Raw genomic sequence first — 22523 nt, 5'->3', positions numbered from 1 at the left:
GAGACTCCAGAAAGAAGTGGGAAAAAAATAGCAACTTCTCCTGCTTTACAGGTAAAAGAGTGTCTAAGACCAGGATGGAAATAGATGGAAAACGTATGCACAGATGAAAGGCTTGAAATGAAATACATTATGCATGAGACTAACAGTTGGAATCTGAGAGCCACTTGGAGGTAATCATCTGAAAAGTAGGATCGGTTCTGGGCAACAATTTCAGCCTATTGCAGCGCCATGAAAATGGTTACCAGAAACTAGATTTCCTTTTAAAGGAAAGACAAAGTTAAAATTGCAGGACTGGAGCGGCCTTCTCTGGACAAACCAGATGCAGGTCTCTCTCCCCTGGGTCCCCTCCCAGGTCTGGAGGGACAGGCAGACTGGCTGCTGAGTCGGTCCTGGGACAGGGCTGGCAGTGCTGTCCCATGAGTAGCAGTGCCATATGATGGAGAGGTTTTTGATCTGCAATGCCAACATCTTTTAAAATGAAAAAACTTTCCCAGTGGTGCCTTGCTGTTACAGGCTATTTTTCTAAAAAATGTTCCTGTCTGCACATCTGATGCTAATACAGCAAATGGTAGCGCAAAGATGCAGCATGCCCCGAATCAACAGTTCAGCTGTGAGATTCAGATTAAAGTTTTGGGCCAATAATTTCTGGAAATGCAAATGTTATTCTTTTCTCTTGCAGGTTTGCAGATACCTGGGCTGATAGAAAATGTGCTCTTACAGGACAAAGCCTTTAATAAAGAAGATTAAAAAGTGATATTCCGTCCTAAGCCAAGATCGATAAGAGGCTCACTACTTAAAAAATGGTGGAACAATGAAAACAACAGCAATTCAGGTACCACTGCAGGTTGGTTTGCACCTGAATTCAAAGCCAGCCTTTCGTGTGCAGCAGTTTCTCAGCTCAGGTTTTAAATTAAGGCTCAGAGCCTGACAGCAAGTCCCTACAGAGCCCTATCTGTTTTGATTCAGATCCTGCTGTTTATGTGTCGCAGGCTCCATGACTGCACACCTGACCTTCCAAGTTTTATGTGACTCACTGATGCAAAGCTCGGAGCCAGTGACACCTCTCTTCCTCCAGGCACGTGCCTTAAGCAACAACAAGAGCTCTGTGTTTGTTCTTCCTAGCACAGTGGAAAGGAAATTATTTCACGCAGATTTATGCTGGGTTTTTTTTTAGTGGTTCCTTGACTTGTTTTTGTTATACACTAAATGAGACTCACTCTTGTTAACCCTCTGAGTATAGAAAACCAGGAGAGAGACAATGGGTGGAGATGAAGCTTAAAATTTTAGGTTAAGTAAGTTCTTAATTGCAAAATTAAGTTCTTAGATGCAAAGAACGTGATGGTGAGCTAGTGAGAGTGAAGTCATGTACTGAGGACCACCTTAGCAGACTGATACTACCAAAAGATCTTTTGAGCCTTCTTCCTTTACACATGTGACATCTGCTTTAAAGGGAGAGCCCAAATAACAGAGGATGGTACACCTAACCTCTTCTGCCTCTGCCACTGAAGCCTTGTGACCTTGGTTGAGTTATTTAGCCCACCTCAGCTTGCCTATGTCCAAAAAAAGGTTAAAAGCCAGCTCATAAAATGTGCTGTTTGGTGCAAAGAAGATACATGCAGGTTGCCACTGATTCATGTTCAAGGGCCTTTTTTCACTGGCGGTGGAGCTGATGTAAAGGGGCCTTTGTCCAAGTGAGCATCAGCTGAGACTGAATGAACTCCACTAAAGGCTGTAGGGTTAGAGTTTTCTGAGAAAAAATAGAGAAGCTGTCATATTTGTGTGAACTAAAACATGTCGCAGGCGCAGTGTGATCTTGCTCAGCTTCCCATGGCGTGCAGGTAGGCTTGATAGTAAACCCTTCCTGTGAGCATTTCTGCCCGGCTCCAGGCTCCCACCATGCGGCCTGCTTCAGCTGAGGGGTCCCAAGGCTGTCCGAAGAGTGCCATTGCAGCCAGCTCTGCCTTCATCACAGGCAGTTGGAATGCAAATTGTACTGCAAATTATGTCCTTTCTTCTGGAAAGGGCTTACTACTTCGAGCATGAACCTCTCTGGTCCTGGGTTGAATGGTGAGCTGTGTCTGTTTACGGAAAGTAAGGTAGTAGTAAGTTTACGGCTGTAGTAAGGTAGGTGCAATGATTCAGCTAGCAAGGAGAGCACGAAATGTACAAGCCTGTTTGTGAAAAAACATCTGTGCCACGCAGCTGTCACTATTGCTATACCTTCACTACCCAGCATACATTAGCTGGCCAGGTTAGCCCTGTATGGGGTAAGTGTTCACACAGGCTGAGCTACCTGAAAGTAGGTAGTAGCGAGGTGGGGGTTGGTCTTCTCCCAAGTCACAGGTAACAGGACAAAAAAAATGGCCTCAAGTTGTGCCAGGAGAGGTTTAGATTGGATATTAGGAAAAATTTCTTCACTGAAAGGGTTGTCAAGCGTTGGAACAGGCTGCCCAGGGAAGTGGTTGAGTTGCCATCCTTGGAGGTATTTAAAAGACCTGTAGATGTGGTGCTGAGGATCATGGTTTAGTGGTACCTTGGCAGTGTTAGGTTAACGGTTGGACTTGATGATCTTAAAGGTCTCTTCCAACCTATGATTCTAAGTGGTGCTACACTACTGCATAACAAGAGAGCTGTTGCTATACTCAATTATAGTAGCAACGTTACCATGGTTTTGCAGTGTTCCTAAAGCAGAGCTGGCCCCAGCATAGCCTCTGTTGGCCTGCTGCACTTTGTCTCCCTCCTCCCTACCTCTATGTGGATATCCTTCTGCTGCAGCACAAGATAAAGGGGGGCTGGAGGCGAGACCCACTCTCTGCCCTTCTTCCTCTTGGCAGAGAGCTGGAGCAGAACAGGGCTGCCGGGCATGTAGGGCTGAGAGGGGAACACAGATGGGTTTTGCTGTGGGAGCAGAGGGTCTTAGAAATGTGACGGAGCAAAGGAGGGCTCAGCAGCACAAGTAGTCCTCTGTGCAGCTGCCATGGGTAGGTCTCTGAAGGCTAGATTGGGGTATTGGAGAGGGCAGAAGGGAGAGATCTCTGTGTAGCCAAGCACAGGTATGGTCATTTCCTGATTAGCAAGGACGTGTGGTTCTTTAGGGCAGATCGAGTGCTGAAGGCAGATGGAGAGGAGAAAGGAAGGCAGCCAGTGGTAGGGCTGGGTCTGGCCTTTGCATGGACTTGCTATACTGGAGTGGCTGGCACTGGAGCCTATATTTACGTGGCATGCGAAGAGCATGAGCTCATGCTCAGTATATTGCTGTCCCTTGAAGAGTCTTTATCGATCCTGTCATCCATATCTAACTTTTTCTTAAAGACATCTTATGATGGAGAAGCTTTCTCCTCCTCAGGCTGTTCTGGTTCCTTCTGTTGGGAATTTTTCTCACGTTGTCTAAATCTCAAGCTGTAATTTAAACACATAATTTCTGTTCTTCCACTGCCGGTGGCTGATTATTCACAGTGTAATAGACCTTCTTCTGCAAAGGCCGTGCTGGTGAGGGCTGTTCCCAGCCTGATACGCTGAGATGAACACTGGCAGCATGGGAGCAAGAAAGCATTAAACTAAGCAGATGTCCGTGTCACCAAAGGTTAGGCATTTTTAAATGTAAATATGGAACCTAGGCTAGGAGAAAAAAAAGGAGTCAAAGTACAAGAACATCAGACATGATATTGTAAGGATGAATCAAAAACAATTGCAGCAGAACTCAATTGACATCACCTGCTTGGTGATGAAGGAGAAAGAAAAAAAATTAGGTGAGAAAGAAAGTGTCACTTGGAGTAGTCCAGCTGTGACTTCATTTGAACAGTGTCCATGAACCTGGGGATGGAATGCAATCAGTTAGCATAAGGACATGATGTATTAGGTGATTTCTTAAAATGCTGGTCAAGTTTCTTTATCGTGAACAATGAGGAGGTAGCTTCAAGCTCTTGCTTCTTGTCAGCTGTGATCATCATGAGTGACACTGGTTTGTTTAACTCCATGTTCCCCCTCCGCATATTGTCCTTATCAGACCCTCTCTTAGCCTTAAAACAGAGGCAAAACTGGAGCTGATCTTGCCTGGCTTTCCACTTTCCATCCAATTCTCTCGCACATGTTAATCTAGGGACTAGAAGCAAGTTTTGCATCTTCTTTGCCAGTCTGAGACCTGACACGGGTAGAAGGCATTGCTGGAGCAGCACTGCGGTACCTCTCTGGGCTCGGGGCTCACCAGCTCTCCAGAAGTTCTGCACTGCTCTGGCTCCTTTGCTAAGCAGAAGTGGGTCTCTCATGGCCTTGGGGAGCACCACCCCATCTGAGACGGCAATGGGTGATTCAAAGTCAGTCTTTTTCCTGACTCAACAGATGGGCTGCTGCCTGCAAAAAGGAAACAAATGTCTTTGCATGGCTTATAGTCTGACAGGAATGTCTGGAGAAGCTCTAATGTTGCATCCCCACAAGCAGCTGTCTTCTGCATCCTCTTCCAAGGCCTCCTGGGTGACTTCTCATTTCACAAACAGTTCATCCTTCCTTCCACATTCCCTCTGGATGGAACTTTTTGCTGGAGGGTTTCCTGCGCTTATCTCTTCATTCCTGTACAGCTCTGCCTTCTCAGTTGTAACAGTGCAATTGCTCACACTTAAAAATGGATCGCTGAAATATCTAGGTTAACAAAAAGGAAAGAAGAGGTTATTTTTTTTAAACTCAGATCAGGGTACTGATCTGTTTTCCAGCCATAGTCCCTGCACAGCTGGTGGGATGATGAGCTGCAGAAGAGGGATAGCCAGGTGTAGGAAATGCCCAAACTAACAGTCAATAGCAGGGAAAGGGACAGCATCGCAGTCCTCCCTGTTTCCAGCACGTTTCCCTCTTGTACATCAGACTGGGGGAGTCAGATCATTGCAGTGACCCCATGGGAGATGTCCGTCCCTTCACCTGACAAACGGGCAATGGCACTAGGGGTGAGGGAAAGTGAGACTGTGTCTTTTGATGGGAGACCACAGTCAGATCAGATTAGAGTAAGGAGAAACTGGATCTTGAGGGATCTAATCAAGTTGTCAATGGTTCCTAAATGTAGCAGTCGTTAGCAGTTTTTGCCATAACAATATGAATGTGGTAATGTTTTGACTGGCTGGGGCAGTGCCTGGCATCTGAATATCGTAAGTTTGTGTTAAAGATCCTATTCCATGTTTAAGGAATTTGGCCTCTGCATCTTGTTGATGGCATAGAAATGTTTCAATGCTGTAAAAATGCAAGGAAATAAATGTAGGCTAAAGGAGTCTGAGAAGAGTAAAGTGCATCATAGGTATGCTGCAGTTACCTATCACCCAGAGAAATTGATTTTGTTCGACAAAAAATGGAAACACTGCCAGGATATTTTGCTTCAGTTTAGGTTATTTGCTAGAATTGTGTGTGGTTACTAATAACCAGCTCAAGGTTCACTTGTAATAATAAAGTAACCATGGTAATATGATAACACAAACTGATGTCAGTCTGATTTGCTGATAAGATTTATACCCTATTATATTATCGAATGCAATTAAGAAATGCTTAGAAAATTAACATCAGAATAGATTAAAATAAAGTATCAGAGGCGTAGTGACAACTGTGGGTCTTAAGCATAGTCCCCAAGAGGATGTTTTCAGATAATGCATCACCCTGCATCCAAAGGGCTGTGTTACAATAAGCAAGGAAAGCAATTGCTTTCATTTTACAAACAGGGAATTGCAATGTTCCTCTTAGTTTCTGCAATTTCCTGCACTCATTTTAGAGTGTAACTGGTCAGAAATGAACCTAGGAAAAGTAACAAGTGTTAATTGGCTTCATTTAATCTAAACTGAATTCAGTGATCAGCAGGGGTGGAAGAGAGAAAGACAAATACATGCACTGGGACTGTAGGGGTTCGCTCTCAGTGGGAAGGAAATTAATGGTGAGACGGCGGTCAGAAACTCTCGCCCCTTGCCTATGTGTTTTGGACTCACTGCCCATCATGCCAACCAGTACTTTCTCAGGGCTCCTTTTACATTACTAGTGGCAGTCACCTGCTGTTTCTTGTCTTGTAAGCTCCGTGGGGCAGAGACCATCTCCTTATTCCCTATATATGAAATGTGAAGGGAACACAGCATTTCTACTACCTATTAATATAATCATAAGAGATGAGCCAGGAAAAATCATAAAAGATGAACCATTTTATAACTGCCTCTCTACCAGACAGAATTACACCTCTAACATCCTAGCAACAGAGCTCTTCATTGTCTCTTCTCCTTCCCTGCATATAACTCACTGACTCCTTCCTTGCAATTTCTATGTTCAAGTTTAGGATGGGGAATCTGCGATTATTTGAAGAATTTAAGATGATCACCCCAGTGAAGGAGTAGCGACTTTACAAAGGAGTGTGAGAGCAAGTCCTTCAGCTGTTGCCACAAGCCAGGAGAGGAATGGAAGACAGTTTTGGACTTGGGGATTTTTTTTCATGTGAGAGTCCTATTACTTAGCCCATGCTAAAAGTTTTGAGATGTTTTGTTTGCTGAGATAGAGGCCTCCAAAGGCTGTCCAGTCAGAGCTAATCTAGGGCCTCCCTCTCGTCTCAGACTAGTTTGTCACTGGGATGATTGACTGCAGTGTAACTGAGAGGGGGGAAACAGTCTCTGTTTCTGTGCTTAAAATATCTGTTTTACTTGAGGACAATACCAAGCAAAGGCACACTTTTCCCCATCTTCTCACCTTAGTGTCCTCTTCTGATTCTGTATTTCATCTATATTCCACCACCTATGGCCAGACTTTTTGCCTTGCTGCTTATGGACTCTTTATTTTGTTGTTTTCTGAGTAAATTAAAGGGACTCTATTTTATGCTCATTCTCTTTGGTCTTTATGCTGCCTTTACAGCCTCTCCCTCCCCTTGTCTCCATGACCTACGCTCTGCTGAACTTCATCCTAGTTCTTGAATACTCTTCCGTGGACCTTCCCTTGCTCTTGGTGTCTTAGGTCACATCTTGTTTTCCTTCTATTATTCACATAATCTGACTTTTCTTGCTGGCTGCTCACTCGCACATCTTCTTCTATGCTGTCCAGCTTCCTAATTCCCACTGCTTCTCTGGCACCTTATTATTCCTTCATCTATGGTGTGAAACCTGAGCTCCTCCTCTTCAGATTCCCCTGCCCTTCCTCTTTGCTGACCCTAGCCGCACAGCGAGTCTGGTTGAGTTGAAGCTGCGCTCCCCTCCCCACATGATGTAGGCAGTTGACTGTTTTGGCAGTTCTTTGTGTTTCTTTTCCTTCCTGGAGCCGATGCACTGTGAAGGATGGAACAGAAATGTCAGCAGGGAGTACAGGAGGTGAGCAGCACCTTATACTCCTCAGAGCGGAAGAGGTGACTTGGGAGGGAGGAATCGGCCCGAAATCTAAGAAATGATAAGTGTCAAAATAAGTAAATCTGAACATTAAGACAGATTTTATTTCACGCTATAATTTATTTTTGAAGCAACGCCTACATTGCATAGTGCACAACAGCACAGAAATAGCTGAAACAGCTTTGCATAAATATTGCACGAAGCTTTGTGTACAAATGCATACAAGGCACAGAGCTACATGCAAAATCTGGCTAAAAAGGGTGAAGGAAAATGTGGGAGCTCTCTGCTTCTGTATCTGGAGAGCTTCTGGTACCGCTTGGGAAAATAACTCTGCATTGTAACACAGCTTTCAGCACAAACATGCTCAGAGGGCACTGCGTGCCAAGCTCCACGGGGGAAAGCAAGCCATGGAACAAGTTTTTAGGTCAGCAGTGGTGGCCTATAGTTTGTGGGGCAGCGTCTGAACCTACTTCTTGGCCTTTTATGGGCCCAGACACATAAAATAAGTAGAAACAGTGGTCCAGTATGGGACTTGTCTTCTATTTCCAGTTTTGCTTAGCAATCATCTCAGTCAACCCTTTGCCCCTGGGGCATCCCTTGTGTTTGTTAGTTCTCTCTGTAGCTGCAATTTCATGGTCTCTTAAATCTGGCAGGAGTGATATTGCTCCCCAAAGAAGTGTCCCTGCCTTCTCTGGATGCTTATGCCTGTGCCACCTCATTTCTCCCCTTTTGCTGGCACATACAGCTACATCCTCACCACCAGCTAGGACAGCACAACAGGCACGGATTTACCAAGCTATACTGAGGACTTGCCACCCATGCTGTATGTATTTCAAGGGTGTTACTTTGGGCTAGTTGTATTCTTGTCCTGCAGACCGAACGTCCATTAATGAACAAACATCCATTAGCGGTTGGAGTGCTTTAGCTGTGCTCCCTCTCTTCTGCTTTTGTTTTATCCCAGATCAGCTCAGTTCGCTTGCTGTCAAATGCCCCTGTGGTGGGAACTGGAGCACAGTAAGCTGATCCAGAGAATTGGTTCAAAAAGGCACTCGTAATCCAAACTAAAATATCAATATAGATGCACTGTGTTGATACGGCTGTGTGGTGAACCAGGTCTGGGAAGAGATCAAAAGCAAAATGAAATGGAGCTAGTTTTATCTTTGACCTTTCTCTGAGCTGATGCGTGTGGCCTCACCTACATTTGGGCCAGCATCTGGGAGGGACCGAGGGCTGGTTATAAGCTGCAGGATGGGATTCCTTTTTAGAAAGCTCCTTTATAGAAAGCACTTTATTTTGGTTTAAAAAGACTGTGAAATAATGATCTGTGTCAGCTGCAGGTTATTGGAATAAGGACCAACACCTACAACAGATAAAGCAGGTGTACAGCACGCTGCAACACATTGTCTGCTGTAAACAGCAGCGGACTGGGGAGACTAATTTCATCTGAGACCTTTCAGTACCACGAACACTCATAATATTCTGCGGAACAGAGGGAGAGCAAGAAAGAGCATTTCATTGTGCTCATAATGTCCGTGAGAGCTGCTGTATGGCTGGCTCACATCTTTCCAAACAAACCCCATATTGTGAAGGGCTCGCTCAATGCTTTCTTCTTCCTCTTCCATCCTTCCCCCCAGAACATCATCTGGAGCTTGGGTTTTGCACTATTTCAATACTAACATTTTTCTTTTTTTCTTCAACATCTCCATTCCACCCCCCCCCCACCACTTTCCACTACGTGCCAATTGAAAACCTAATTGCAGATCCCTTGCTGCAATTAGTCTACATGCTGTCATGAAGCTCACTTCATTATGGCTTTTTTTGCCTAGTGGACTCAAAAGGGCTTTGAAGCAGCACCTCTCTAGGGCTTTGATCCTCGTGCCTCCGCCACGGCCAGCACCCTGCTGCTGCCGCGGTCTCCTCTGCTTTCCACCTTTCCCCACCCTGTCCTTACATCCTCATCCCTTCGTGCCAGCATGTTTTCTTCCCAGACGCATCATTTATGCTCCGGTTTCGGCGCCGGGCCGGACGAGCGACACGGCACCACAACGTGCTGCCGATGGCCCGTGACTACGCCGCGCGTGGGCTCCCGCGGGAGCTTTTGGAGCGGTCAGCGGACAGCACGCCCGCCTCCCCCACCGCGCCGGCTCCACGCTGGGGGACGATGGAGGCGCTGGGCGGGAGTAGGAGGAGGCGGAGGAGGAGGAGGAGGAAGGGGACCGCGGGCGTGGAGCCGCCGCCGGGTGGGAAGGGCGGAAGGGAGGGAGGGAGGGGAGGAGAGGCGGTCGCGGGGCCGCGGCAGGCGGGGAGGGAGCCGGGCGCCCCGCGGCCCATTCGCGACCGCGGCGGCGGCGGTATCGCGGGGCTCGGCGGCGCTTGGCCCCCCGCGGCCAGGGCCTGTCAGCGGTGGGCGACCCCTCCCCTGCCATGAAGGCGAGCCCCGCGGCAGCCGCCGCTCCGGCGGCGGGGCCGGGACAGGCGGGGGGGCCGCGGGAGCCCGATGCGCGTTGGCGGGAGAAGGGCGAAGCGGACGCGGAGCGGCAGCGCACCCGGGAGCGGCTGGAGGCCACGCTGGCCGGGCTGGGCGAGCTGGAGTACCTGAGGCAGCGGCAGGAGCTGCTGGTGAAGAGCCTCCTGCTGCGGCGGCCGGCGGGCGCCGCGCCCGGGGCGCAGGGAACCGGCCGCGGGGAAGCGCCGGGCGAGGGTCCGCCGCCGCGCAGCCTGGAGGAGAAGTTCCTGGAGGAGAACATTCTCCTCCTGCGGAGGCAGCTGGTGAGCGGGGGGCGGCCTGGGGGGTGGGGGTCGCCGGGGACGCGGGCGCGGGGCGGCCGGGGGACGCGCGCCGGTACGCCGTCCCTGCGGGGCGGTGGGAGCCGCGGGTGGCTCGCCCCTCCGCGGTCCCCCGGAGGGTGCATGCCCACGCCGCTGTCACGCCGGCACGGCGTCCCGGCCGGGCGTGCAGGTGAGGCGGGGAGCGGCGTCTGCCGGGGGACGGACGGGCCTCCCTGGGCTGCGGCGAAGCGGTGGCAAATCGGTGGCGGGCGGGTTTTGCCGGCGTTTCGCTCGTGGCCGCACCGTTCCCTGGCGGTTTCCCGAGCCAGGTCGGCGGTCCGACTTCCATTCAAGGCGAGAAAGGCGCTGCCGTTGCCTTGAATGGAAGTTGGGAGCGAGCTCCTGGGCCGCAACCCTGGGAGGGAGTAACGAGCGCTGCGGCACGGGCAGGATCAGGCCCTTAAAATAAGGGATGCTTTTGTTGAAGGACGCACTTTGTAGCTGATGTGGGAAGAGATGGAGGGCGGCATGAAGCAGCAGATCATTTTTCAATGAAAATAGCATACAGCTGTGCCTGGCGGTCTTTGTGCACAGCTCAGCATTTGCTTTCACCCAGGGAGAAGTTCGACTGCGTGATTTATTTGCCTGATTTCTTCTTTTCCCCAAACCCTCCATTCCTGCCCACCTTTTTTTTTATTCTTGTTAGCCTTTTGGTGCAGTTAATTTCTGATTATTTCCTTCTTGAAAAGATAAAAATAAATTATTTCACTGCTGAGAAGGGGGCTGGCTGCCGAAGAGACGTAGTGAAGGACCAGGGAATCATTACTCAAAAAACCCCCGGGGATTTGTAGTAGCACTTTAAATTGTGCACTTGACATTGCAGATTGGAACCAGATGCCATGCTTGCTGGGGGAGGGGGGACACTGGTGGCAGTGGGTTTTGCAGTGAGTTACCTCCTGAACCTATCACCTCTGCCAGTCTGGCTCCCAGCCGGCTCCTGGCTGCCGTCAGAAATGTGGGAGAAGGCTTGGGATCGCCCCTTTGGTTCTCCAAGGATGGTGTGAAATGCCAGCACATCTTCAAACAGCCTCCCTAATGCTATTAGCATTTACTTTGCCCTTGCCTGAGGACTGGCCCACCCTAGGGGAAAGGTTGTCCTTGATTTAATGGATTTAAAACTAGTCCAGTTATGAGCATCAAAACTCTTTGTGCTGAGCGTTATCAGAGCACCACTGGGCACCAATCAAATGATGCACTTAAAAAAAACCCACAAGAGATAAACCTTCCCCCTGCCTCCCCCACTTTCCCCAAAGCCAGGGAACAATTCCAGGGTATGAAGCTGAACAGATGATGAATAAGCAACATTATAATACACGCAGGGAAACTGATTGCGTTGACCAGGGGTTAATGAGTGCCTTACAAAATAATTTCTTATTGCTTATTTAATGCCATCAAATTACCTTCATAAATAGCCCTAAAATTCATCTCACAGCAATTTTATCCAATTGTAATGGGAGAAGAGCAACAATTCCTCTTCCTTCCTGCTGTACAGCAAAACTAATAAAAGGGCCATGATCCCAGCCCTGAGAATCTTGCTGTCTATATAGGAGACTGTAAGTTCATAATGTGCAGGCGAACAAGGCGGTTCCCACACTTCAGACACTTGTTGGCAGAGCTGTTTCATCCCATTGTGTGAACAGATGTGATCTTTGACTAACGTCACTGTGGTGGTGAAGTCACTGTGGTGGTGAACGTCCCCTATTACACTGGCAAAGCTGTCCTTTCACTGAAGTAGCCCGTTTCATGTGCACAGGTCTGGTTTGACCATATCAGCTTTGTTGTCACAGCTGGGGTCCTGCAAAGGAGTGCTTTGCCAACATAGCATGTTGGTCTTCCGAAATTGTGGAGCGTGCTCCCTAGGTAGAACTGCTTGGAAGAGACCGGAATGAAGTGCCTGCATAATTCTTCAGTTAAGTTTTTATCCAGAGTATCTAGAATTTCAGGGCTTTCTTCTGATTTGGTTTTAGGTTTTTTTTTCTTTATAGAAAAATATAGACAAAATATTTCCATGACGCTCAGATGGAGAAGGGTGATTGTCTTTGGAACCCCTTCAGGTCTGCCCCACTGAAGGAGCTGATGTTGATTGTCTTCTTGTTTTCCAGAACTGCTTGAGGAGGAGGGACGCCGGCCTGCTAAATCAGTTACAAGAGCTAGATAAGCAAATAAGTGATCTCCGCCTGGACGTGGAAAAAACGACAGATGAACACCTTGAGACAGACAGTCGTCCAAGTTCAGGTAAAGCCAATATTCAGCAAAATGGAGCCTCCCTTGGTACCTGGACTTAAACTGACTGTAGTTTTCAGTGCTACAACAGTAAATTTCTATAGCATGTTCACATTCTGATAATTAAGTCTACTAGCAAAGTACCTTCCACTGGAAAGGTTGCTGTTTGTAGAAAACATATTCAGAGGAGCATTTCAAGCTCAATTAGATTTTTAGTGTTTGGGGCATTTTTTTTTTCCACCCACAAATTAGTTCAAAAAGTTCTAATTCTCTTGCATATAAGGAGGCTGCAGAAAAAATGGTGAAAGGAAGCACCAGCAAGCAGGAGGAAGATGTCAAAATTGATCTTACAGCCAGAAGGGAACATTGAATCAAACGACTTAATACCACATATGTTTAATTTCATCCCATTCTAACTGTGTTGAAGCCAGTAAGTGGTATTTATGAGGAAGCTTTCCTAGAGGCATCTAGACTTGTTCTGAAGACACTACAAAGTGGAGAATCCTCCAACTTGCAAACGTAAAAACCATTGCTAATTTCTAATCTGAATTTGACTTGTTCCATCCCTGATTTTTTTTATATGCTTTTGTCCTATAGACTGAGATCTTTTCTAGTTCCCAGCTTTTTCTCCTCTTGGAGGTGCTATACAGTATAATTCCTGACTTTTTTGATGAGCTAAACAGGTCAAGTTCAGTAAGTCATTTGTTTTAAGGCATTTTTCCAAGCTCTTGAATAGCTTTATGGCCCCTTTCCAATTTTTTAGCTTTGTTTTAAGTGTGCTGGAGTCGAGGACTAGGTATACTTTTCCAATGTCTTTCTTGCCAGTGCTGTATAGACTGCTGAAGTCATTTCCCTATTGCTATTCATTAGTCTCTTTGTACATCCAACAATCTCATTAGCTTTTTTTGCCATATCATTAAGCTTGATTGAGCTGCTTTTCCACGCTGACTAAGTCCTTTTCGGGATTATTGTTTTCCACAGTGCATCCCTATTCTGTAGACATGCCCTGCATTCCTTTTTTCTAAATTTAAGCCTTGATTGCGATATGTCGTATTTTTCTTGAGTAGACCCAGTTTACCAAGAAATAAATTTTTCCATGTCTGCACATTATTTACCATTTTATTCTTTCCTGTCATCCACTGTTTGTCTCCAAAACTTTGATGAAAATAATGGATAGCATTGGGCCCAGAACTTGGTAAAAATTTTGTAGTTCATTAGTAGCTGGAGAGTTTATCTTGGAAGTATAATACACTATTAAATGAATGGGGTGTCAAACGCAGCCTGGATCCTTCTTGCTGAAATCTGAAAACCCCTGTAAAGGTTAAAACCCCAACCCCTGTAAAGGTTAAAAAAAAAGTTCAAAATTTCATATGCTAAATAAAGTTCTACTTTTTTACTTCTAATTTCTTTACTTTTAAACGGAATCCTTCATACCAATAAGGATATTACTAAATTGTGCAGGTTTTTGGGTGACTGAGTGAAATCCCATAACTAATTGCAATAGAGTAAGCCAACATAAACATGAGCTTGACTGCCTTTCTAGAGACACAAATGGTAACTTTGTACAGACATAACTAATATAAATCCAAACTCTTATTTTTATAGGGTTTTATGAGCTGAGTGATGGAGCTTCAGGATCGCTCTCCAATTCATCTAACTCTGTCTTCAGTGAGTGTTTATCCAGTTGCCATTCTAGCACTTGCTTTTGCAGCCCTTTGGAGGCAACACTGAATATCTCAGATGGACGCCCTAAATCTGCAGGTATAGTAAAAGCAGGTCGAATACATCATACTCCAGGAGGTGGCTTTGGCTTTGGAAATACTGCCTCAGGAGCATCTGGGTTGGATTAGCCCTTCTTCCTTTCATTTGATGTATTGTGCTCTGAAAAGATTCCAGTGCCTATCACATACATGGGTCACGAGACAGGACTGTTTGCCCTCCACTACTCCAGCCTTTCATGTGAATACGTCACTGTAATCACATGAAAATAAGATGTGAAAATATGACAGCTGCTTTACCCAGTAGAGGGCAGCGGTACCTATACACACAAACACATTAGTCAGCTGATTTCTTATGGTTTCCTTTAGAAAAGCATTTTTACTAAATAGCAATAACGAAAGATACCTCAACAGCCATGTCCTCATTAAAGTGACAGAGCGGGGAGCAAGCTTTAGAAGGTCAGGGTACACGTCAGTCTGTTTGTAGCAGTCATTTTGTCAGTTCTGATTGTCCTCAACCCCTAGGTGACCACGTTGTGGTGTGTCATACTACATTTATGTAGTATAGACAAATAGACATCATGAACAGGGAAAAGTATTTTGTCTTTTTGGCGGAGAGCTGTTGAATTTCCTTTGACGCCAGGCTGAAGATGCAAGCCTTAATGTGTGGGACAGTTTAACAGGAGGTCTGTTGTCCAGAAAGGACGCTTCAGTAGGACTTTTGTGATCAAGTATTACTGGTTGCAGCCGTACTGATTCAAAAGCCTTAGTTCATTCTGGGCTGTGGAGGAGACTCCTAACCATAGCATTTCCAATTTCCATTCTGCTCTTTACAGTTAACTTACAGTGATTTTTGTTTGTGAATTGGAGACAAAATAATTCAAGTTCTTTTAACTCTAACGTGGGAAAATACAGCCTGGGATACATTCATTCCGAGATGCTGAGAAGTCCTGTAAGTTTTCCTTTGAGCAGCTTGAAGTAATTTAATGCTCCTTGATGTAAGGTATATGTGATCTTCATCAGCCATTCATAAAAGGAAAAACATACATAAGGATTTCCAGCAGATTGCATTGCTGTTTTTTTCTGTATACATCAGAAAAACCTAAAACTCATTATTCATACTGTTTCACTTTTAGAGATGAAATTTCACAAACTGGCACTTTTCAAAGAAGTGTTTTTATCAACATTTCCTGACTCTGACATAGAATTTAGGAAAAGTGGGAAAACTGTCAAGTTCTTCCTCTCCTGCTCACACAGGAACATCATCTCTATCAGCCAATTTCATCAACGTCTGTGAGACCTCTTTTGAAATAAGCCTTAGATAAGTGATGAGCACTGAGCATTCGAATTTGAGTGCCTGGCTGAAGTTTCTAGCCCAAGGGTAGAAAACAGGACTGACTGACAGTGATCTAGAAGGATCTTTTAGATTGTATCCCTACCCAAGAAGGACAGGGGCACCATAAGCTTAAGAAAATAATAATCTTAGGTGCTTGGATTGAAGCCCTACTAAGATCACTTACCTCCCAAGTAAGTGCCTTAACCATTAAATCTGACTCATGCATCCTGAAATGCACTGGATTTCTCTTACAGAACTCTCTTTGCAGAGCCAAAGCTAGGGTGTCAGCTGGATTGACCTGCACTCCTTGTACTTGTGTGGAAAGATGAGCCTATTTCCCAGTCTTTAACCCTTTATTGCTCAAAAGGAGCATCTGTTATTAGCATTGTTATAAAATAATTATGATGATAATAGTAGTAGTAATTATAATAATAACAACAACAAAATTAAATATGGATTTTTTTGACGCAAGATATGCTTGAAAAAATATGGAAGTGAAATTTGTCAATTAGCTGAAAGAATTCATTGCAGTCTTGTCTATATTTTTTTATGTTTCCCATTGGATTTAGTGAAGTAAAATATAAAATTCATACGTGCTGAGGCCCACAGTGAGTTTTAGAGGTGCCCGTGTAGCATATAAACAGAAGAGACCCTTACAGACTTCTGGGTGGCTTGGAAGTAAAATAGGAAGCTGTTAGCAACCTAGACATGGGTTTGAAACCAAAGTAAATGTTCTCATTAGGGCTGTCATTTTTATGTTTTTTAACCATGTAGTCATATTGGGGCAAATCCTACATAGATGCAGTTACAAAGAGACCCACGGAAGAATAGTGATGCTTTTATATTGCTTAAACGGCATCCCTGGTTGCAAGGTTTCTGCTGTGGCATAAGCATTGCATCATATGGGTAGATGGGACCAGAGTCCTTGATGGCACATGAAAAACATAGCAGAACTGTCCCTGGCAGGCTCTCTAAACTCTTCTAAAATGCCTTTCAGATCTCATAGGCTGGATGGACTATAATAAGGAAGGCCAGCATGAGGACCAGACTGCAGGCTCTGTCTGTCGCTATTTGTCCACACCGCACTCAAATTCCCTCGATGTCGTTGCAGATGTACATCCAAAGTACCAGTGTGATCTGGTGTCTAAAAACGGAAATGACATCTACCGGTACCCCAGCCCACTCCATGCAGTAGCAGTGCAGAGTCCCATGTTTCTTCTCCCTGTGACTGAAAACCCCCAGCAAGAAGAGGAGCAGCTTGGTTGCAATATTAGCGATGTTTGCGCTGGATCTGAAACGGACTCGGGAAAATGCACCAACACCTTTCTCCCACAAGACTCCTGGCTGGCGCCATGCCCTTCCACCAGCAAGAGGATAGACAGTTACATCTTGAGCCTGGTTCAGAAAAAGACGCATGCGGTAAGGACTAACAAACCCAGGACAAGTCTCAACGCTGATCCCACCAAAGGGATCTTGAGGCATGGAAGCATGTGCATCAGGCAGCCTGCAGGGGTGGTGGCTCACAGTAACATCATGAACCTGAAGAGCTCCAAGCAAGGATGCTTGCCTTCTGGTGGTACCACCGCTCTGGACCACACGGCACCCTCCCCATTAAAGCAGAGGCTGAGGGAGCCGGCTGTCGAGCAGCCGGAGAGTAGGAAGGCACCTTTGCCAGCGGCTCTCCCGCCTGGTGTGGCAGGTGAACTTCAGAGCAAGCACCTGCCACGGGGTGTCAAACTGGCGCCTGTGGAGCTCAACCCCAGTGCAGTGGCCGCAGCAGGGGACGTCCCCAAGGAGAATGGCCAGCTCTTTGCCGTGTCTCCCAAAGAGAGCCCAGGGAAGCCCGTGGTACTGCAGCCGGAGAACAGGGTCAGCCAGCCTCCCAAAAAAGTCCTGCAGAAGAGCAACTTGCAGGCAACTCACTCCTCGTCGTCTGCTGTCGAGGAGAGGCCCACGCTGGATTTCAAAAGCGAGGGCTCTTCCTCCCAGAGCCTGGATGATGGGTTGCTGGTGAATGCCCAGTACATACCAGCCCAGCAGCAAAGCGTGAAGCTTCACAAAGGCACCCGAAACGTCAAGATTTTGAAAAGCTCTGCGCTGAAACACAGGCCCCACCTTGCCAATGGGCTGGAAAACAGTTTGCAGACCTTGCGGGAGAAAACCAAGCTGGCTGGCAAGAAATGCCGCTTTCCTGAGGAGTTGGATACAAATAAGAAACTGAAGAAGCCCTCCTCGCGGGGGAAGAGGGGCAGCGGCTTGCAGCTGGAGTCAGGCCTCCAGAGTCGGCAGACTGGCCTGCACAAATCCTCCGTCCGCTCCCACGGGCATGGCCGAGAGGTTGTGGTGGCCAAGCCTAAACACAAGCGGGCCGACTACCGCCGGTGGAAGTCGTCGGCAGAGATTTCCTACGAGGAGGCCCTGCGGAGGGTGAGGAGGAACCGACGGGAAGGTGTGGGGGTCTACTCGCAAGTCCCCCTGCCCTATGTCAGCCCGTATACCTATGTGGCCAGCGACTCGGAGTACTCGGCGGAGTGCGAGTCCTTGTTCCACTCCACCGTGGTGGACACGAGCGAGGACGAGCAGAGCAACTACACGACGAACTGCTTTGGAGACAGCGAGTCGAGCCTGAGCGAGGTAGAATTTGTAGGGGAGAGCACGACCACCAGCGACTCTGATGAGAGCGGGGGCCTTATTTGGTCTCAGTTTGTCCAGACGCTCCCCATCCAAACAGTTACAGCGCCGGAGCTGCACGAAAATGCAGCAAAGGCCTTTGTCAAAATCAAAGCCTCCCATAACCTCAAGAAGAAAATCCTCCGCTTTCGGTCGGGCTCCCTGAAGCTCATGACAACTGTCTAGTGAGGTGACTTGGTGGAATGTATCTGCTTCTGCTTTCAGAAGCAAGGTGCTTTTGTGTACATATTTCCACGGTTTTGTTTTGTTTTTTTTTTTTATACAAGTATTTAAAGCTTGAGGTAAATTATGTCACTCGTCTTCAGAACTTGGGTGGATACTAGTGCCTTTTATGTGGAAATAAAAGACCGTATACTCATTTTTTTAAAAAACATAACAACATAACACTGCCATTTGACTGGTGAACAGCCTCCAGTGCATGGTATCAGAAGGCTTTGAAAAAAGGCTAATGTTTCTGGAAATGGATCTTGCCTAGTTTTTCCAGTTCTGGGTCTTACAGAGAGTATCGACAGCTTAAGGTCATGAGGTTTTAGGGGATAAGGGGGAGGGAGTGTGGGTGGTCTTCATGTTTTTGCTTGTCCCTTTCTGCTGCTCTGTTGCCACATCTTGAACTTCTTCCTCCTGGTAGTCTGGCGTCTTGGATTTTCCTTTTTTTTTTTTTTTTTTCTTTTCCTATTGATTCTCTTCTTGAAACTCATCCCTGTCATCCCCCAGCCTTCCCCCAGCAGGAAAGGGCTCCTGTTCAATCTGTCTCCAAGGTTAAGTGGCCTTCTCTGGAGTGCACTCTGCTCTGATATCCTGGGAGTCCCGCTGCGGATGGCAGTGGTGTTTGGAGTAAACTGTTGGGGCAGCTGACCAAGGCTTAGTAACTTCAGTATATTGTGTAAAACTGCTTTTGAAAAAGAAAAAAAAAACACGTATGCATGTCACGTGCATGAGTATCAGTAGTTTTAATATTCCTGTTGATGTCCAATTTACTGTACATCATCAATGGTTGTTTATATATATATCTCATTGTGTAAATTAATATAACGCATCATACGCTGTAATAAACAGTCTGTTTTAATACTTTTTTAAAGTTTGTTACATTGATGCAGACCCAGTGAATGGTTTTACATTGGCATTGTCACCACTTAGAAGTCTCTTTGATGTGACCTGATAGTGTTGTCTGCATTTAGCCATGCAGGAAACGGAGCAAGTTTAAAATGTTGCTGTGGATGTGACTTGTGCTTTGAGGGAACTAGATTGTCATGGCTTCTCTTGTTCTCTTGTTCTTCACATAAGTTGCATTCTTTTTTTAAGGGCAAGGTGGGATTTAGGAGCTCAGAGGCATCTTCAGGTTGTTGCTTATGGGCAGCTCATGTTGTGGAGCAGATGAAAATATTAATATTAATATCAATCCTTCTCACTGTCAGGGTGCTTGCAGACTTTGGTTGGTACAACACAGGGGCAGACGGTAGGTTTCTGTAACCAAATAGTTCTGTGTAACACAAAAGGTTTCCCTCTGAAATGTCCAGTAAACGTGTTCTGGGAGCTGGTCTGGGTGGAGGAGAGCATAGACTTGCTGTCCCTCATGCCCTGTTTAGGTATGGTGACTGACTGTATCACAACCCTCACAAGGTTATGGAAAGAAGTGATAATCGTGTCACCTACTGGTCTCTGTCTTAGTCTCTTTCTTCTTATAGGACTGGAGGTGAGTCTTTGCCAGCAAAGGAGAAAGGAGCTAACCGTAGACAGCACTGCTTCCCTTTGCAGCAACAGCTTTGAAGCTGCCTGGTGGGAAGGCTGGAGGCTTACGGTGCATGCACGTCTGATGGAGTAGGCCCAGAAGATGGGCTGGTTTCTGCAGGTTCATTTTCTGCTCTGGCATCAGTAAAGCGGTGGACATACAACTGGTGTGGAAGCTGTAACTGGTATCGATTTCAGGGGTTACGTGTGCAGTTTGTCCATTCCATAGCAAGATCTGCTGAGCAGACACCTTCCTTTGTAGTTCCTCTGTGTCCTTCCTGCCTGTCACCCACCTGAAAGGCAGTGCAGTTTTTTCACAGGTTTCCTTGCATTGCAAATGTGGGAAGGAGAGAGCCACCCAGAATTAAATGTTGCTGGGAGCAGTTTCTGAGACAGTGGTACTACAGTGGCAAATTTTATTTTTTGATCTGCAGTATAGTGAATCCTTACCTATAAAACGTCTCTCTCATATTATTTTTTCCTTTCTTTAATAGACGAATGTTGGTTTCTATAAGGGGTCTCAGTATGGTCACAAGGTTCTGGATTCAGTGACCCAGAAAGTCCTTCTCCCACGATACAGGAAAAGCTGTAACTTGCCTTAGCTGCTCTCAACTCTCCCATTGCTTTAGACATGGAGGGACACATTCTATAGATATATGTATAAAAAAAATATATATATATTGATATAGATTAATTCATCAAAAAATTACTGGACAATGGCTGCCACTGTAGAGAGGGGAGAGAAGAAATGTTTGCTATTAAACATGGCATTACTGAGGCTAAGCAGCAGCTTAATACATTCCCGTTAATAACTGATGGGTGTTATATCAAACAAAGGGAATGTCAAGAAGCTTATCGAAGCTGGTAGTTTCTTTCCTAGAATATCTCTTAATCATGCTACATAATCTCTCTTTGAGCGAGAAAAACGTGCAAATCCCTGTAAATCTCCTCAAAGGTGTAGCAGAGAGGATCTTCAGACGCGTACTCTGTCTCTCGCTGTAAAGGAGCTGCTGGTGGGAAGACAAACCAACCAGTGGCATTGGCATGATGAGTTTTTAATGGCAGTGCTATAGCAGGTTGCCTCATACCAGGTGAGGGAGGCTGGTTTTCAAGTGAGCTGCTGAATAGTTTCTTTTTATATAATTAAGTAAAAAAAAAAAAAAAGAAAATAACCACCTAAATATCACTAAGGCTGTATCAGCTGCAACCACTGTGTTCTGCAGTACTCTTGCTGAAAAGCTTAATAGCATGTGGGGAAATGGGCTGATGCTATCTCCGTCTTAATTGCATCCGAGTCTTTTCATTTGGGGGAAGGAATTTTCCTTTTCTTACACAATTTAGGTAAGCATCCAAAATTCTTTAAACAGGGCTCATTTTTTCTTTCATTCATTTTTCTTTTCATTTCATTCATCCCCACCTGCCTTTTTTTTTTTTTTTTTTTTTTTTAAATAAAAGATCTTAACGGTGCTGGAAAAGTACTTGATATGGTCCCAATACACGGTACACATTCTCTTTTCTGACTCTGATTTAGGAAATGCATCTAAGTAAGTATTTGTAACGTTAGGTTGAAAAACATCTAATCTTGGAGACCAGTTATCTATCTGCCACTTCTTTAAGATACCTGCTTTCCAGCTCCACGGCCTTGAGTCCTTGCCACTGTATTTTTCATAATGTTTGTGTTTTAATTATCCCCAGTGTTTATGGTAGTCATTGGAAGTTTGAAGTCGGAACATTAGTCTTCAATGCGCTGGGCCCTATTTCAAGGTGGGGGCAGGTTGTGGTGGGGAGGTTTAGGATGAGCTACCCCCATGCTCCGTATGTAACTTGAGTGCAGGAAAGTACAGAAACATATGCTTAACATGAAGAACAAGAGCAGATCCCTTTGGCTGGATTCCTTGCAATTCAGGTTAAATAGTGTCACCGCACATCTCTGAAGTGCCATCTTTCCCAGTGCAGGAATCAGCATTGCACACACAATGAGGTGCTGTCTGCCTTCCAGCAGGCTTTTTGGGTCTGTCTTCTGCTCCCTAACCCCAGCCACCAGCTGTGGGTCAGCAGATCATGAAGCAAGCTGTGTCTGGTGTGTGCGGGGCCAGAGAGAGGCCCTGGCATTGTGCCTAGGCGTCCCAAATGTGTGGGGCGCCTCTTGTGGATATCATGTTTGTCATGAGAGATTCGATGTCGTGCAAGGATTTGGACAGCTGTGTCTGAAGGAAGGTGTCAATGGAGAGCCCCATAAATGGAGGGTCTGATTCTGATTCATATGTATTTTCAGCAGAGGCTGAAAGAGGAGGTTTTTCAGTCTGATGTCTAGATAGTTAAGTTGGACTGGGCTAAGCAGAGTCGTCTGAGGGATTCTGTCTCATTTCTTCCAGTACTCTAGATGATCGAGGCCACTATCAGCACTGCCAGTTGGTGAGGTGCTTTAACCATCTGGCCAAATCCTGCAAGAGCCTTAATGGGACAAGTGGTAAGCTCCCGTCCCCCAGCTTGGTTTTTGGCTTTCCATAGCACAACCCCTGCTTGCAGAAAGCCTGCAGGTCCCAACTCTGCATCTTTCCCTGTCCTGGGGCTTCAGAAGGAATCTGTCCATCCATTACAAATTTTCTCATTTTCTTCTGGCTTTCATCCTGGATAAGGACTGACAACAGCTTCTCCCCGACAGAATCCTGTGCC

At 46.1% G+C, this 22523-nt stretch overlaps 1 protein-coding gene across 3 annotated transcripts; it reads left to right on the top strand.

Annotated features, from left to right (window-relative positions):
• Positions 1-9595: 9595 nt before the first annotated feature.
• On the top strand, positions 9596-21288 carry DACT1 (dishevelled binding antagonist of beta catenin 1). Of its 3 annotated transcripts, none has more exons than XM_063333647.1 (4): positions 9596-10091; positions 12254-12386; positions 13980-14042; positions 16426-21288. In XM_063333647.1, the coding sequence occupies exons 1-4, from the start codon at positions 9747-9749 to the stop codon at positions 18282-18284; spliced, it is 2400 nt and encodes a 799-aa protein (XP_063189717.1). In that variant the 5' UTR covers positions 9596-9746; the 3' UTR covers positions 18285-21288. The 3 variants fall into 3 exon arrangements, with proteins under 3 accessions (XP_063189717.1, XP_063189718.1, XP_063189716.1); XM_063333648.1 differs by having other exon boundaries at positions 13980-14135; positions 16540-21288; XM_063333646.1 differs by having other exon boundaries at positions 13980-14135.
• Positions 21289-22523: the final 1235 nt, after the last annotated feature.

Source organism: Chroicocephalus ridibundus, chromosome 4 (genome assembly GCF_963924245.1).
Source record: "Chroicocephalus ridibundus chromosome 4, bChrRid1.1, whole genome shotgun sequence".
Classification (NCBI taxonomy): Eukaryota; Metazoa; Chordata; class Aves; order Charadriiformes; family Laridae; genus Chroicocephalus; species Chroicocephalus ridibundus.
Note: the sequence above shows the minus strand (reverse complement) of the source record. Positions and strands in the feature narration are given on the sequence as shown.

What these genes read in the sequence shown, in the direction of transcription:
- DACT1 (XM_063333646.1), top strand. Translation starts at nt 9,747, where the DNA reads ATGAAGGCGAGCCCCGCGGCAGCCGCCGCTCCGGCGGCGGGGCCGGGA. An exon ending in AGACAGTCGTCCAAGTTCAG is followed by an intron (nt 12,387 to 13,979) that starts GTAAAGCCAATA and finishes TTATTTTTATAG; the next exon opens with GGTTTTATGAGCTGAGTGAT. An exon ending in TGGACGCCCTAAATCTGCAG is followed by an intron (nt 14,136 to 16,425) that starts GTATAGTAAAAG and finishes AATGCCTTTCAG; the next exon opens with ATCTCATAGGCTGGATGGAC.